Genomic DNA, 15,329 nt, shown 5'->3' with positions numbered 1-15,329 from the left:
TTAGCTTGAAGGCGTGCCATCGGGTGCGTCATCCTTGACGATCTCGCCCTTTTCGTTGATCCGCTCGGGTGCCTGTGGGTTCACGTTGATCCGTCCAACAACAATACACTCTGGCTCAATCTTGACCGTCTTGGCGGTGATGTTCCCAAATATCTGGGCCTTATCTCGTAGCACCAGCTTCTCCACATTGACATTACCCACGATTCTTCCGCCAGTGATATACACCTCCTTCATGTTGTCAACGTTGCCAATGAGAGCCCCACGGGTACCGATAACAAGGGAACCTTTCGAGTTCAGTTTGCCCTCGAACTCGCCTTCGATTCGCAGCAGTCGTTCGAAACTCAGCTCACCTTTCATCTTGACGGCTGCACCGATGGTGGTCTCCGGTTCGGCGTCGATAATGGGCACCTTGGCTTGACGCGGTACCGTGTACGGTGGGGTCATTGGTGGGGATCCACTTTGTCGGTTGGCATGTTGACGACCCCGTCGAATGGGCGACATGTTGTAATCCTGGTCCGAGTACGAGTCATCGGGGTAGTCTGCCGGTGCAGACGGCACGTTGGAGCGTTTGGGTTTTGGCGGCGGGTTGCGCGGCACGGGCGCCTCCTCCATGGTAGACGACCGGCTGACGGAGGTTCGGGATTGAATACGCGGCAGCGAAATCCTCGCTCACCTGTCCAGAACGACAACAAGGAGTCGCACGCGTGAGCTCTTGGCAGAGTTCGTATGGAAGACGCACTGCAACCCCTTCAAGGCAAACTCCAAAAGCAGACACGCGCGTGTCGAGTAGACTTGTCGTTTCTGTTCTATTATAAAACACAAGAAGGAGATGTTGCCTGCATTCCACATAAGAATAGACGAGCTGCAGGCGTATTGATAGCATGGGGTTGACGAGCTTGTGCCAACTTCGTATCCAGATTTTGGATGGCAGCGTTGAAGTGTAAAGAACTTGAAACTCAATACATATTCATTTGATGCGAATTGCTTGACGCTTAGCTTGCTGCGCTCGTAGTACCTAAATTAGCAGTGGCAGGTACTACACGCGTTCGATGAGGTACGTCCGAGGTATCGCTGCAGCAATGCCTGGCGCTTCTCGGCCGCGACTCCGCTGCTCTTCAACGGCACACGATAAGCAGCCTGGCCTCGCACAGGAGCGATCTTGAACTCGCCCAGTAGTTCCGGACACTGCTTCAACCCCTCACCAATCTGCTGACATTCATTCAACAGATCGAACGCTGTCGAGTGGGGCACCACCGAGTCGTGACGGTAGTCCGGGTGTGCGCGAACAAAGCGACGCATCCAAGTGGCCGCCGTCGGTAGTTCACCCGTCGCACGCTTGGCGATGAGGCACATGTATTTCTCCACGAGCGTCCGGGTGGCTTCATCGCATTCAATGTGGTCCAGATACGCGTACACAAGCGGGATCAGACCAGGGAAGTACGAGCCCTTGCCCAGCATAATTTCCGCGATCGTCATGAGCTCAGAGCGATCAGGATCGTCGTGCAGGTTACACGAGCCCGTGGAGCCGCAATCATCGACCTCAGGTGGAGCCATGTGGCAACGGAAGTGGAACTTCTCGTCCAGTACAGCGTTCACACGGTGCGCTGCCTCCATGTTGTCGTTCACCTTGGACAGCGGGATGTACAAGTTCAAGTCGAACGTGAGGATCACACGCGACAACAGAGCAATGAACACCGTGAAGGCTGCGTTCTCAAAGTCCGTGAGTTGGATCTCCATCGAGCGGAACTCCGTGCGCCAGCCGATGTGAGGACCCTCAGCACTGGACGGGGCCGGCGGAGGAGGTTTCCAGCGCACAGTCTGCCAGTTCGTGGACTGGATGTTCTCGAAGTGGTCTGTTTCATGCTCATTGTCCAGATGCAGACGCTGTTTGTAGATAACCAATGGGTCACGGATGAACAAGTGCGAGATATGGAGCGCCAGCAGTCGATCCACGCCTGCATTGATCAGAGTCTTGTACGATTCCTCATCGTACGGTACGTCGACGTCGTTGTACTTGTCTGTAGACGTATGCGGGTCCTCACCTTGCTTGTGGTTGCAGATGAAGGTCGAAATGCCTTCGTATCGAGACTTGGGCAAGCGCTTGACGCCATTGCCAGCCATTTTGGCGTATTTCGCTTGGGTTTCCGGGTCTGACGACGGCGGCGCCTCGCCCAACTCCTGGGGCGTACGATCATCCACTGCAGCGGAGATTGTAGCCCAACGCACGTCCGTGTCAGCCAATCGGCCCTTCAGGATGGGCGTAGCAGCCGTCAAACCCAACAAAATGGGCGAAAGAACTCCCAAGTGGTCGTACAAATGTCTCGACTCACCAACATTCTTGGCCTGGAACGTTACTTGTAGACAACACATGCCCATGCCGAACGCCATGGCGTCCATGTGAATGAAGCCTGGATACGGCTCTGCCTTGTGGTCTCCGACCTTGCAAATGGACTTGAGCTCGCTGTCCAGCGTCTTCCTCATTGGAGCCGGGGGCGACTTGGACTCGGCGTTGTCCTCCGAGTTGGATGTCGAGCTCGGCGACGTGGGCGCCGAGTCGTACGGACTTGCGTCCTTCTTGGTCTCGTACTTAGGTCGCGACTTCTCAGCATTCCACGTCGCCTGCTCTTCCTCCTGTCTCGCCTCTGTGTAGACGTCACGGAAGATCGGGACTCGGATGTCCACCTTCCTGGTGCGACGCTGACGAATGTTCCTCGTCAGCGTGGCGAAACGCGGGTGCGGATTGATAATGTCGTCGCTAATGTAGTCCGATATGGCTACTGGACCGTGTGACTGACTGGGCGGCACGGTGAAGTCACCCACGCCCATCATGGGGAAGGCCGTGACGGATGGCGCAATCTCGTCCTCGTTCAGCAGCGCCAGGAGTCGTGCGCGTCGCAGGCGCATGTTGCCCTCGACCTTGCGCAGGTCGCTGGTGAAGCCGCCGTAGGGCGCGCTGGGCGTGCCCTCAATCATCCAAGCGCCGTATTCAGGCACCCAGTTGCATCCGTCTACGCAAGGCCCGGAGGTGGCATTAGGACTTCCGGGGTCGCGACCCTGCTCCTCGGATTTCTTCTCTTTGGCCTGCAATTGGCGCAAGATCTCGGCACCACGCAGTGCCAGACGTGCGCGCTTCGTCTCCTTATCCATGTGGAACACGCCGTACTCGAGCTCGTCGCCCCATTTCAGCTCGTCGCCTTCGATGTCCTTGACACGGTTGTAGGTGTGCAGGAACTGGTCGATTCCCTGTGTGCGCACGTGCTGCAGCCACTCCAAGGCATCCGGCCAGTCCAGCGGACTACCTTCCACGAGCAGGCCCATGATGCAGCAGATGAAGCCCTGGTCTCTTGAGCGCGGACTGGAGAATTGGAATCTGCTCGAGTGGGTGGCGGCAGACCAACTATGTTTGGATGATGGGGCGGCATGATGCCCGACCGACCGATGGACTCACGGAAGTTAAAGTGTTAAAAAAAAACGGGCGCAGTGGTCAAAAACTAGTACCTAAATACTACAGAGTACTTTTTGAATAGTACTAAAATGATGATTCAAACCACCAGTACTAACTAGACCACTTGCCATTTGTCTGCAGAAGCGATATGTTCCCATTAGAAACTCGGATACATCCTGAAACACAGCCAGGATAATGAAGCATCAAGGTTTCTCAAACCCATTTAACCCTTTATATACAGGTTAGCTATGGTTTACAGAATATCAAATTGTGAGTGGACTTAATTCATTGGAGACTCTGCAATCTAGTTCTTGAACAGCGCGACCTTTGGAACAGCAACAATCTGGAATAAATAGCGAATAGATCACCGATGGATGTTCCAATACTTGCTCCAGTGGAATAACGAAAGGTCGTGTTGTTCACGCTGGAATATTTTAATCTCACAACTATACATTACAAGTAGTAAAAGTAGTATTAATACACGGACTGGTGATTCATCACTTCAGATTTACACTGTAATAGTACTACTTCGCACAGTAGAGTACAAACTTATCTGTTCTTTTTTTTTAGTGTGTAAGGTAGCTTGAGGCATGAATCAGCGGAACGAGCTGCCGCACAACGGAGGTTGCATATGCCATTGTGCAGTTCAAAGTATTCAACAGTTTTAACCCATTTTTTTCGAAACCTTATTTCCGTATTACAAAAAGTACTATGAAAGAGATGACGCGATCAAAAGCAGTCGATGATACGATAAATTTTGGCCAATAAAATCGGGGAAGATGCTGACGCAATCTAATGGATCTAAATTATTGTCTATAATTCAAAAATATGTTTTGGTTTGGTTCCCAGATTTTCGGGTCCAATTACCGGTATATGCTGAACACTGGCGCAACCTCAAAATGTTGTTTCAGCATTGCAGCGCTGTTGAAGGCATCATGGTACGAGTGTCTTTGCATCACCGGCGGAATAACCGCTGTTCTTGTGTAAATGAAGAGCCGGCTCACTTATCCGTGGTTTGTATTTGCTTTTGCTGCGCATATCAGTCCATTTTGTCGTATAACGGAGCGGCGATCATCGCAATGGCGGGCAAAGATTGCGTTGGCATTGCTTGGTAATTTTAGAGCCTTATACTGACAATAGTGCGCCTTCATTTTCTATTGTCTAAGCGCCATTGCTAACATTATTCTTATTGTAAACAAACAGTGATACCAGACTAGGCATGCAGGCACAGACAGTGGCCATGGACTTCCAAAAGGTGTTCCGTGTGACGGACAAGACGTTCCTGGGCCTAGCGGGCCTCGCCACCGACGTGCAGTCAGTGTCGCAGCTACTTAAGTTTAAGATCAACATGTGCAAGATGAACGAGGAGCGTGATATTAAGCCCATGACGCTGAGTGCGCTGCTGTCCAACATGATGTACGAGAAGAGATTGGAGCCTGTGATGGACACCAAGCCTTTTCTATTCAGCATGGACTGCCTTGGATGTGAGATGATGACCAAGGACTTTGTTGTGGCCGGCACTATGGATGGGGGCTGCCAGCTTTACTGTTGCGCCCCGCACAAGGGCTGTAGTAAGCACTTGTTGTCCCAGCGGTGTTTAAAGTACGCGTTGAGTGCTCGGCCGTCATCGCAAATCCGCAGTAGTTCTCGTATCCGTTCATCTGAAAGCTCGCCCATGAGATCATGCTCCTGACGCGGATCACGCTGCGTGTGATACGCTCGTACCGCGTCCGATCCGTCAGCGAAAAAGTGGAGACGAATAGTACCCACCACCGCCGCGAGATTTGTAGCCGGGTTGTTGCTATAAACCACTCGTTTACCGACACCCGTGGGCGGTTTACGCTTCAGTGAACGGCCAATGCTGGTCTGCAGTAGACCTCCCACAGGCAGCCCCACAATGTCCGCCAACGTGTTCAAAATGTCCGACTGCGAGGCTGCGTCGTCAATCACTACTGGGGTCTGTATCCGACCCTCAGCGATAATAGCGCCTGCAATTCGAGACGTGGCGATCTGGTCCTGTTCGGGTGTTGCGCTGCCACGTTCGGGGGCTTGGCCATGGTCTCCAACGACCACTACGATGGTATCCTTCAGTACATTATCCTTCTCCAACTGCTCCATGAATCGACCAAACACCATGTCGGAGAAGTAGCGCATCTGCACGTAGTCACGGATGAGCTCTTCATGCTCGTGGCCTTTGTACAGCGGGGCAAACTCCTCCATTTCAGCTCGATGCTCGGTCGCATAACGGAAGAACCAGTCAGGACGTTCGTGGAACGGCACGTGGCTTGAAATCGTGTAATGCGTTGCAAACCACGGGTTCGTCGACGCTGTGGTAATGGGGAGAGGTTTCTCCGTCACATTGGTAGGTGTTTTCCTCTTGGCTGCTGCTGCGTCGCGCTCTGCTTGCTGCTTGGCTACGTTCTGGGCAAACTGTCGGCTTCGAATAATATAGGACAATGCTGTGTACGATAGATCGTCGTGAATGCCCCAGTAGGTGAGCATGTGGTTGCCCTGGGACCAGTCATCAAGCTTCAGATCATTCTCCACAATGTCCACGAGCCCCCAACGGTCTAATACGGTATCGAAACCGTGCGCTGGCAGAAAGGTGTCCCAATAATCGTAGTCTGTGCGTGTCCCCGTAGTGAAAATGGTGTCGTAGCCCTTCGCTTTGAAGAGCTGTGGCAACCCCGTCAGGTTCGTGTCCAGACGACCCGAGGTTGTGCCTGTTTCCGTCACACTATCGTACGGCATTTGACCGAACAGGAGGGTCTCAATCGAGCGACTCGTCCGCCAAGTGGACCACAAATTCCGCAGCGCTACGCCTCGAGACGCCCACCGGTCGAAATTGGGCGTCAACGTCACATTTGGCGGCAGCAAAGACGCAGTTGCAGCCTCCACCTCTTCCTCAAGGGCACTGTCTAGTAGAAATCGCGAGTCTTGCATCCGAAAAGACTCCATCACTAACAGCAGCACATTAGGCCGCTCATCACGTCCAACTTTGATGTCAAACGCCAGCGGACCATCGAAAGCCAACGTACGGCGGTACAACGAGTCCCCGTCGAATATCTGGGATAGCTCGGTCTCTTGTTCGATAAATTCACTCATTGGTCTGCGGCTAATGGTGTTAGAACTGCGTTCCGCAACAAATTGAGAACCAGTACCCATCCGTACAGGCTCGCTTAGCACCGGGTTTAAAGCGATTAAGCCCACGATAGTCGGCAATGTCTTTGCCAACTCGTACGTAGTTAAGAAGAAACCCACGACAAGCAGGAAGAGCACGCTTAGAGGAGTTAATCGAAACGATGCGGTTCGTAGACAGGAACAATCATCGTCTTCGTCGTCACTTTCATCCGAATCTTCCGAGTCCTCAGACGAGTCATCGTCATCTTCTTTGTTATGTAAACGCTCGTAGTCGCTTGTTGCAGCGCCAATAGCGACACAGTGTTGGTATAGCCGACTGCGACAAACAAACCGCAGTACGTCCCAGTCCATCAGATTGATCCAACAAGCTCCAAGCAATCCAACAAAAAGGGCTAGTCCAATTGTGAACAACAAGGTCCAGAAGAGCACCCACCACTCTGCAGCGTCGACTTCCAGCTCTCCTGCAGCGTCTCGCTCACGGATGTACATGACCACAAAGTCGGCTGAGAATCGCATCTTGCGTGCACGTAGGAACACCGAGTCCAAACAAAGTCCACCAGTCGCTAGTAGGAACACCACGGTGTATACCGCCAAGCGCCCGAACTGTTCCGTGAGCACCACAGCTTCCGTCCACGCTGGAGCTACAGCGGTGTCTTTGTCGTCTTGCAATCCCTGCTCTACGTCAGTCCTCTGAGCATCAAGAGCTTTTTGCTGCTCTCTCTGTCGACGCGCTAGCTTGTGCCGCTCGGCCGGGGACTTGAGTGTGAGATAGTCAAAGGTCCAGAGCACCGAGAACATAACGACGCAAACGCAGAGGTCCTCCATGACACCAAGTAGCAGCCCGAGCAGCGCTACCCACCACGTCTGTTGCCAGGCATTCCCCCACCTGTCTAATACAACGGGTAGCGTCCACAGCCGAGTGATAATCCCGTAGCCCAACAAGGCCGAGACAAGTAGTGCCCAGTCCGTCCAGCGGTGCACGCGGAGGTAGACGGTGGCCTGGAGCCACCGACTGAGATGTGAGCGCAGCATCGCTCAGGGAAGCGCGTCTTGTAAAGTAGACGACTCACTCAATCCCAAGAGAATCGTTGGACTGTCCCGAGCTGGAAGAGCCTCGGCATGCGCAGGGAAGGAGCCTGAAGGAGCCTTTGGAGTGACGTCGCGCGGTTACATAGCAAAAGATGGCGAAGGGATATATGCTGATAAAGGTTCTATAATATTATGAAGGTTATTATTTTTATGTGATAACTGTGCCTTAATAGAGAGCGGGCTGCTATTGAGTGAGGCTACATGTCCTATTGCAGAACTGTTGCGACTGTCGGGCCGAGCTCCGCCGCGATGGCATCTAAGTGCCCAACATTTCGTTTGTAGCGAGCCAGCTCATCACATCCTCGATCTCGACCAAAACACCAGCGACCCGACAGGCATCTTGGTACTCAAATCAAAAGGAGCCACACCAACTAAACTGAGCAGGTTTGACGCCGACGCACAGCATCCACTCGAGACACGACCCAAAACACGCAGCAAGCATCCTCCACGGAACGGCAGTCGCCTTGCTCCCCAGCGATATGATATACGCCAAACCGTAATCACGCCGAACCGTTATCCAAAACGGCCAACGGGTTATCCCAACCAATGCACATTTTGCACGTGACACGCATCACCAAGCAAATAGCACTTCTTTTTGGTTATCCAGCCCTGTGCAACGTTAATCAAGCTCATCACGCGCCGCTTCACCAGGGAAACGTCGTGAATGTTTGGTGGCGAGGATAACTCGCTTGCGTGAGGCAATACCACTTGACATTTGGTAAAAGGCTAACCGTTTCCTGCGCAATATTGAGCTGCCCTACAGGCGATGGCTCTACTTGGCTAGTGTCACTCAAGTACTCACAGCCGCTTTCAGATTGAGTGGAAGCATTGCGGGGTGTGATGCTTCGAGCATCACTGGGCAACTAGCCCAGAGAACAACAAATTGCAGCACATTTCCCGTTACGCCACAATTTTTCGGGAGACGAACCCAAAATTTAGGAATGAAAACGATGGTCTCTGCTGGTGGACGTCGCGAACGAGATCGCTGCGCTTCAAGGCAGTGGACGCTCTCTGGAGCGAGCGGATTCAAGCCAGTGGGCAAGCGAAATGCCATCCTGCAAAGACCCCTGTCGTAACTTTGAAGCATTTATCTGCTTGGGACTCGCTTGATGCTTCGTTGTGCGTGTTGTGTCTCTCTGAGTCAGGCATTGCAAACCGGAGGTGAGGAGCTTTTATAAGCAGCGTTGCAGTTGCCCAAATCGCCCCAACTGCTTTCAGCTTGAGCCTGGACATGGCGCGTGGGCGCCCGCTTCAACTGCTCAGCTCCACGCGGTGTGAGAAATCGACCTCTGCCACGGGGGCGATTTTAATCAGGCAGCGGCCTCAATGCGAAACGAATTGATACAAGTGCAGCATACAGTCGTCACCTGGACCAAGACTGTTGATGGAGACTTGCCACGGTGGCGTGGAACCATCGTCTATCCCAGCTCTGGGCCTGGACATCCTCGCTCCAAGTTGGAGCGAGGATGTCGACCACCACAACAGCGGACACATTTTTGTTGCCTCGACGGTAGCCATGTGTGCGCGGGCTCTGTGCGGAAATAATGGATACGCTCGGTGTCTTGATTCGCGCAGCCGCATGATGCAGGCTGACGTCCCGTGCTATGCTCGGTTGTTCGAGAATGTTCCGACACTCGAGGCCACGGCCATCGTGGCACGGCACAAAGCCTTCCCGGCATTTGTTCATGCAGCTGTGCGCTTGGCTCTTTGCCGTCATGCCTGAGGCATGGCGGCGATCTTCGAGCGGTACATGTAGGCGTCTTCAATGTGCTGCCAAACGGGCCCTGTTACATGTACCGGGGACAGCTGACTCAATCACGGCCCTGATTCATGTGGATAGGTGATCGTGTGTCCCCCCGCCGCTGCCCTCGAGCTTGCAGCCAACTTCAAGTTGTCATCGCCGCGCTGGCGGTGGGAATCAGAGGAGGCAGGACATTCCTAATGTGTTCATCTGCCTGGCATGCTTGAGGTGCATTGCCGACGGCGCCAGCATCCGTCCGCGCGGTTTCAGGGCGGTTCTTCGGTCGTTATTGTTCCTCTGCCAGCTGGCCTTCAGATGGCTTACTTTGTGTGCGGCACCCAAAACCTGCGAAAACCAATATGGCTTGCGTGATGCGCCCAAAATCCTATTCGTTGAAGTGGACAGCTTCGCACCGCATTTTGCACTGTTTCGGTGTCCAACAGAGCGTCTTGTGGCAAAGATTACCTCCGTGTTTTGCGAATTCCTCGTCTGGGGGTAGAGACAAGCGCGCACATCTTCCGGCTCCTTACAAAATCCAAGTCAAACCATAATGGGGTGCAGACGGGGCGGACCAGGCAATCGGTTTGTGCGGGGCGAGGTTTTTCTCTGGAGAGGAGAGAGCGTCGACAGAGGGCGGCCCAGGGGAAAGCCGACGACCGACCTCCTACCCGCGCAGCTTTGCAATCCTCGCCGCCATAGCTACTTTTGCGGGGAGGACGACGAGAGCGCGCAGCCCGGCATAGAGACGAGAGAGAGCTCCTAAGCGAGGCCGGCCTGGTAGTTCCTACAAGCCGCCACCTCCTTCCTTTCCCCTCCTGTGCCACGTTAGTCCAGTCGCAATGGAAGACCAGCAGACTAAGGTGCGCCCCCTCTCGCTTTAGACACAAAACGCCAACACCACAACGACTTAACCACTGTCGTCATTGTTGCCAAATAGATCTATGTGCCCGACCCGGAGGTGAGCTGGGTGGAGGCGACCATCACCAAGGGCCATGTTGTCAGCGATACCACCGTCGAGGTGATGATCGAGGGCGACTCGACCGAGGAGAACGCCGCCAAGCAGCCCGATGCCGGTTCCATCCGCAAAATCGACGTACGTCTGCGTCTATCCATTGATTTGCCATCTTAGTGAACCCATCTCACAATTAATTGCGATCTTTTCTTATGCCGAGTACAGAAATCCACGATGCTGCTGCAGAACGCGCTCACGTCCGAGGACGGCTGCGCTGACATGGTGAGCCTCAATTACCTGCACGAGCCGGCCATCCTGTTCAACCTGAAGCACCGATTCCTGCGACAAATCCCTTACACATACACTGGCGCTATTTGCATCGCCGTCAACCCAGTACGTTACCCATGTGTCCCACTCTTGTTGTCCCTCAACCTGATATTTCTAACGTCATATTTGCACTTTCATCATTAGTATTCATGGCTCGATATCTACACCAAGGAGCTCCAGGATCAATACATGGAGCGCGACCGCAGTGAATTGCCTCCCCACGTGTACGCCACGAGTGCTGGCGCTTTCCAGCACATGCGTGTCTTCGGAGAAGACCAGAGTATCCTGGTTAGTGGCGAATCTGGAGCTGGTAAGACGGAAACGACCAAGATTTTGATGTCTCACTTGGCGTCGGCTGGCAGTCAGTCTACGACAGATGCTGAGGCCAAGGAGGCAAATATCATCGAACGTGTGTTGGACGCCAACCCTCTGATGGAATCCTTCGGTAATGCCAAGACCTCGCGTAACGACAACTCGAGTCGATTCGGTAAATTTTCCGAGTTGCAATTCGACGCTCTGGGGCAGCTGATTGGTGCTCGCTCCCGCACTTACTTGTTGGAGAAGTCGCGTGTGTCGCTGCAAGGTCTGGGCGAACGCAACTACCACATTTTCTACCAATTACTGGCTGCTCCTGAAGATGTAACAACTGAGGTGAAAGTTACGGGCATGCAAGCCAAGGATTTCCCGTTTATCAAGCCGCATGACGAAGATCTAGCCAACGGCATTGACGTCAGCGCTGGTTTGAAGGATGCCGAGCGATTCCAACAGACTGTGTCATGTCTGGAGACGATGGGCGTGTCTAAGGAGGACCAGATGAGCATTTTCAAGGTCGTGGCGGCTATCCTGCACCTATCGCGACTGCAATTCGAGCCTACGCCTGGCAACGACGACGCATCACAGCTTACGGGCACTCCTGAGAACCAAAAAGCGAGTGAACTGGTTTCACAGCTGCTGGAATTCGACGACAACCAGCTGCACACTGCGCTGTGCACCCGTGAGATGACGGCCGTGATGGAGACGTACGAGGTGCCGCTGAACGTCTCGCAAGCCGAGGGAGCGCGTACGGCACTGGGTGTTGCGCTGTACTCGCACATGTTCTCGTGGCTGATCCACCGCGTCAACATGTCGACGAGCGCCGCGCACGCTGATGTGGCTCACAAGATTTGCATTTTGGATATTTTCGGCTTCGAAATCTTCGAAAAGAATTCTTTTGAGCAGTTGTGTATCAACTACGCCAACGAAAAGCTGCAACAGAAGTTCACGCAGGATGTTTTCAAGTCCATCCAGCAAGAATACGAGGACGAGGGCATCCCCTGGACACGCATCGAGTTCGCCGATAACGTCAACGTCCTGTCGCTGCTTGAAGGTCGCTTCGGCGTCCTGTCGCTGCTGAATGAAGAGTGTATGCGCCCCAAGGGTAGCGACGCAGCGTTTGCCAACAAGCTAAAGGCTCACTACAGTGACAACGACCGCTTCGAGTGTCCTCGTTTCGCTCGTGACGCCTTCGTCATCAAGCACTATGCTGGTCCAGTGCAATACGACACCACAGGCTTCCTGATCAAGAACACTGATGCGCTTCAGAACGATCTGATTCTTCTGATTAAGAAGTCCAAGGCTCCGTTCCTCAAGAAGCTCTTCCCGGATGAGCACGTGGGTGACGCCATGACGGGTATTCCCGGTACGAGCGCTGCGAGTCCTGCGCGTGGACGTCCTGGTCTGAGACGTAAGAGCTCGATTGTTGCTGACACTGTGGGCACGCAGTTCAAGAGCCAACTGAACGGGCTGATGGAGGACATTCGACGCACCAACGTCCACTACATTCGATGCATCAAGCCTAATGGCAAGAAGAGTCCGCTGGTCTTCAACAAGCTTCGAGTAACCGAGCAGCTTCAGTGTGCTGGTGTGGTGGAGGCTGTGCGTATCAGTCGTATGGCGTATCCCAACCGCGTGCTACAGACGATGTTCCTCGAGCGATTCCGTGGCGTGGCGTCTGCTACTACTGTGGATGGCAAGCCTTCAGCGCTTGCGGTTCTTACAGCCACTGCGGACGAGAACCCGAGCGACGATGAGAAGACTGCGGCTGCTGTTCGTGAGCTGCTGTTGAACCTGATGCCTGGCAAGGACAGCGAGTACCAGATCGGTAAGACGCGTGTGTTTTTCCGCCAAGGAGCCCTCGAAGCGCTCGAGGAGCTGCGTACGCGCAAGTTCAACGCCGCAGCTGTGGTTCTGCAGCGGTACGCCAAGAAGTGGATGGCCATGGCCATGTTCCAGAAGGTCAAGGAGGCTGCCATTGTGGCGCAGAAGGTGTATCGTGGCCACCGTGCTATGGTACAGTACAAGACGCAACGCAAGGCCGCTATCAGCGTGCAGAAGTATGTGCGTCGTCATCGCGCACAGCAACTGCTGGTACGTATGCGCGAAGAGTACCGTGCTACGCAGATCCAGAACGTCTGCAAGATGTTTGTGGCTCGTCGTAAGTATCTGGTCAAGGTGAAGGCGATCCGTACGATGCAGAGCGTCGTGCGTATGCACCTGGCCATCAAGGCATTCTCAGTTCTACAGAAACAGGCGAAGGAGGACGCCAAGCTAGAGAACCAGATTCAATTGCTCAAAAAGCGTCTGCAGCAGGAGCGTGAGGCGCGTATTGAGCTCGAGCAACAGGCTCAACACGGCACTCGTGCTTCGGTTCACATGCGTAGCGAGGAGGCGTTGGAGGATGCTGACCTGGTGATTGACCAGCTGCGACGTGAGAATGCTGCACTTAAGGAGGCCAACACGAACCTCAAGGCGTTCGGCGTGCAGCTTCGTAAGGAGAAGGAGGTGATGGAGCGTGGTGCGTACGTGAACGGAGCTTCGTTCGCTGCTGCCAACCAACGCGCCATGAAGCTGCAAGATGAGAACGAGGCGCTGAAGAGCGAGCTTGCACGTTACAAGACTGGGCACCGCAACTTGAAGGCACAGCACGCCGGAGTGATGGAGAAGATCACGCTGATGCAGAGCTCGTTGAGCGAGGCGTTGAATGAGCGTCAGGCTCTCCGTCACACAGTGGACCACTTGAAGCAGCACACCGAACACTTGCAGGGCGAGAACATGGCGCTTGCTAAGGCTAACGCTCGTCTTCGTCTGATCCTGCGTCAAGACCCCGAGCTGAGTCGTAAGCACCGTGAAGAAGTCCCACGCCTGACGAAGCTGGCGCTGTCATCAAAGCAGCCGCAGCCTAAGGCGACGGCCAGCAAAACGATCGCTGCTCCTTCTAAGGCCATCGAACTCTCGGAGCCTGCTGTGGGTATGCGTGTGTCACTGTCGACGCTGCAACCGCCTGCTCCTCCCATGGAGAGCAGTCTGTCGAGTCAGCCGATGACGACGCCCATCAAGCGCGCCAACTCGCTGTCTGTTAAGAAGCAGGAGAGCTCCAAGTCTTCGCGTGTTGTGAACATCCGTGAGATCTCGAATGCCGGTCCTGAAGAGGAACCGGCCGTCGTGCCCTCTCCTACAGCTGAAGTGACTGGCGAGCGTCTGTCGTTCGCAGAGGTGATCAAAGGCCGCGATCGTCGTTCTTCCTCCATGTCCAGCACGGGATCGTCTTCTGGAACGCCTGCTCCTAGCGCTCCTGCGAAGAATACGGGAATCCGTCAGCCTACAGGTGAGGACGGTCCACTCGAGTCTCCTGCGAAGGTTATGGGCATCGTCATGGAAGGTGAGCCTGAAGACAACGGTGACCGCGTGAGCTTCAGCGTGACGCTTGGCGTGGACTTGCTGGAGGACGCAAAGCAGCAGCAACAGCGTCAGTCTCTCACTGGTGCTACTGCAGCTACCAAACAGACAAACACAAACGGCACGGGCAAGGCCAAGGGCCGCTCACGTCGCAGCTCATACGACCGCACGGAGTCGTTCAACAACGGCGAGAACAGACGCAACTCTTCTCTGCGTCAATCGTTCACAGGCAGCGTTGAAGGTGGTCGCACTCGTCGAAGCTCGTACGACCGCAGTGAGTCTTATGGCGCCGATGCTGTGAGGAATTCGTCGCTTCGACAGTCGCTGACTGGCGGCAACCACCACAATGGCGGCAATCGCGGACGCTCACGTCGTGGATCATACGACCGTAGCAGCAGCTACAAAAGTCGCCAGACTAGCGATACCATGAGCAACGCGAGCAACAGCAGCGGTGGCGGCGGCAAGCGCATTGAGCTCTAAGCCACAACACGACGGACAGGTCAGCCGAGCTGAGCTGACGTACATATTGAAAAACGACGGCGAAGAGCGAAGCAAGGTGTATGGTGCGTGGTGTATATATCGATAGGCTATATAGGAAAAAAATAGTTAGCAACATGAACAAAGGGAATGTCATCAAACATTAAAATACAGTGCGCGTCGAAACTTTATACGCACTCGAAAATTGTCGATTTCTTTGCTAGGACTGGGAACTTTGCATCAAGCTTAAGGCTAAAATACGTGATTAACAATGGTAAAACAATATGCGCACATTGTAAAATTTTAAATAAGAAAAGATGGACGAGTTATTTTTGTAAATAGTTGTTTACGCGAAAGAGAGCGAAAAATAACCTTTATTGGTTAACACCAGCTGTCTCCCGATCAAGAACTGATCGCTAATGGCTTGCTGCTGGCTCTCGTAA

General features: G+C 53.8%; 7 protein-coding genes across 7 annotated transcripts; 4 read left to right on the top strand and 3 right to left on the bottom strand.

Moving 5' to 3' along the window:
• On the bottom strand, window positions 1-612 carry PPTG_08494 (hypothetical protein; the record flags this gene model as incomplete). The annotated part of the gene is made up of 1 exon (XM_008902612.1): window positions 1-612. The coding sequence occupies one exon, from the start codon at window positions 610-612 to the stop codon at window positions 1-3; it is 612 nt and encodes a 203-aa protein (XP_008900860.1).
• Window positions 613-1,020: 408 nt separating this feature from the next.
• Window positions 1,021-3,318, bottom strand: PPTG_08493 (hypothetical protein; the record flags this gene model as incomplete). Its single annotated transcript, XM_008902611.1, has 1 exon — window positions 1,021-3,318. One exon carries the CDS (start codon window positions 3,316-3,318, stop codon window positions 1,021-1,023), a length of 2,298 nt encoding a protein of 765 aa, XP_008900859.1.
• Window positions 3,319-4,498: 1,180 nt separating this feature from the next.
• Window positions 4,499-7,767, bottom strand: PPTG_08491 (hypothetical protein). The gene has a single exon (XM_008902609.1). It carries the CDS (start codon window positions 7,616-7,618, stop codon window positions 4,988-4,990), a length of 2,631 nt encoding a protein of 876 aa, XP_008900857.1. The 5' UTR covers window positions 7,619-7,767; the 3' UTR covers window positions 4,499-4,987.
• PPTG_08492 (hypothetical protein) lies at window positions 4,525-4,938 on the top strand (the record flags this gene model as incomplete). The annotated part of the gene is made up of 3 exons (XM_008902610.1): window positions 4,525-4,556; window positions 4,649-4,839; window positions 4,913-4,938. The coding sequence occupies 3 exons, from the start codon at window positions 4,525-4,527 to the stop codon at window positions 4,936-4,938; spliced, it is 249 nt and encodes an 82-aa protein (XP_008900858.1).
• Window positions 7,768-8,625: 858 nt separating the features above from the next.
• On the top strand, window positions 8,626-8,751 carry PPTG_22251 (hypothetical protein; the record flags this gene model as incomplete). Its single annotated transcript, XM_008902832.1, has 1 exon — window positions 8,626-8,751. One exon carries the CDS (start codon window positions 8,626-8,628, stop codon window positions 8,749-8,751), a length of 126 nt encoding a protein of 41 aa, XP_008901080.1.
• A 308-nt stretch (window positions 8,752-9,059) lies between these two features.
• PPTG_22250 (hypothetical protein) lies at window positions 9,060-9,398 on the top strand (the record flags this gene model as incomplete). The annotated part of the gene is made up of 1 exon (XM_008902831.1): window positions 9,060-9,398. The coding sequence occupies one exon, from the start codon at window positions 9,060-9,062 to the stop codon at window positions 9,396-9,398; it is 339 nt and encodes a 112-aa protein (XP_008901079.1).
• A 631-nt stretch (window positions 9,399-10,029) lies between these two features.
• Window positions 10,030-15,161, top strand: PPTG_08490 (hypothetical protein). The gene is made up of 4 exons (XM_008902608.1): window positions 10,030-10,276; window positions 10,354-10,509; window positions 10,594-10,761; window positions 10,840-15,161. The coding sequence occupies exons 1-4, from the start codon at window positions 10,256-10,258 to the stop codon at window positions 14,887-14,889; spliced, it is 4,395 nt and encodes a 1,464-aa protein (XP_008900856.1). The 5' UTR covers window positions 10,030-10,255; the 3' UTR covers window positions 14,890-15,161.
• The last annotated feature ends 168 nt before the right edge of the window (window positions 15,162-15,329 follow it).

Source organism: Phytophthora parasitica, assembly GCF_000247585.1.
Source record: "Phytophthora parasitica INRA-310 unplaced genomic scaffold supercont2.14, whole genome shotgun sequence".
In the NCBI taxonomy this organism is placed as follows: domain Eukaryota; phylum Oomycota; class Peronosporomycetes; order Peronosporales; family Peronosporaceae; genus Phytophthora; species Phytophthora nicotianae.
Note: the sequence above shows the minus strand (reverse complement) of the source record. Positions and strands in the feature narration are given on the sequence as shown.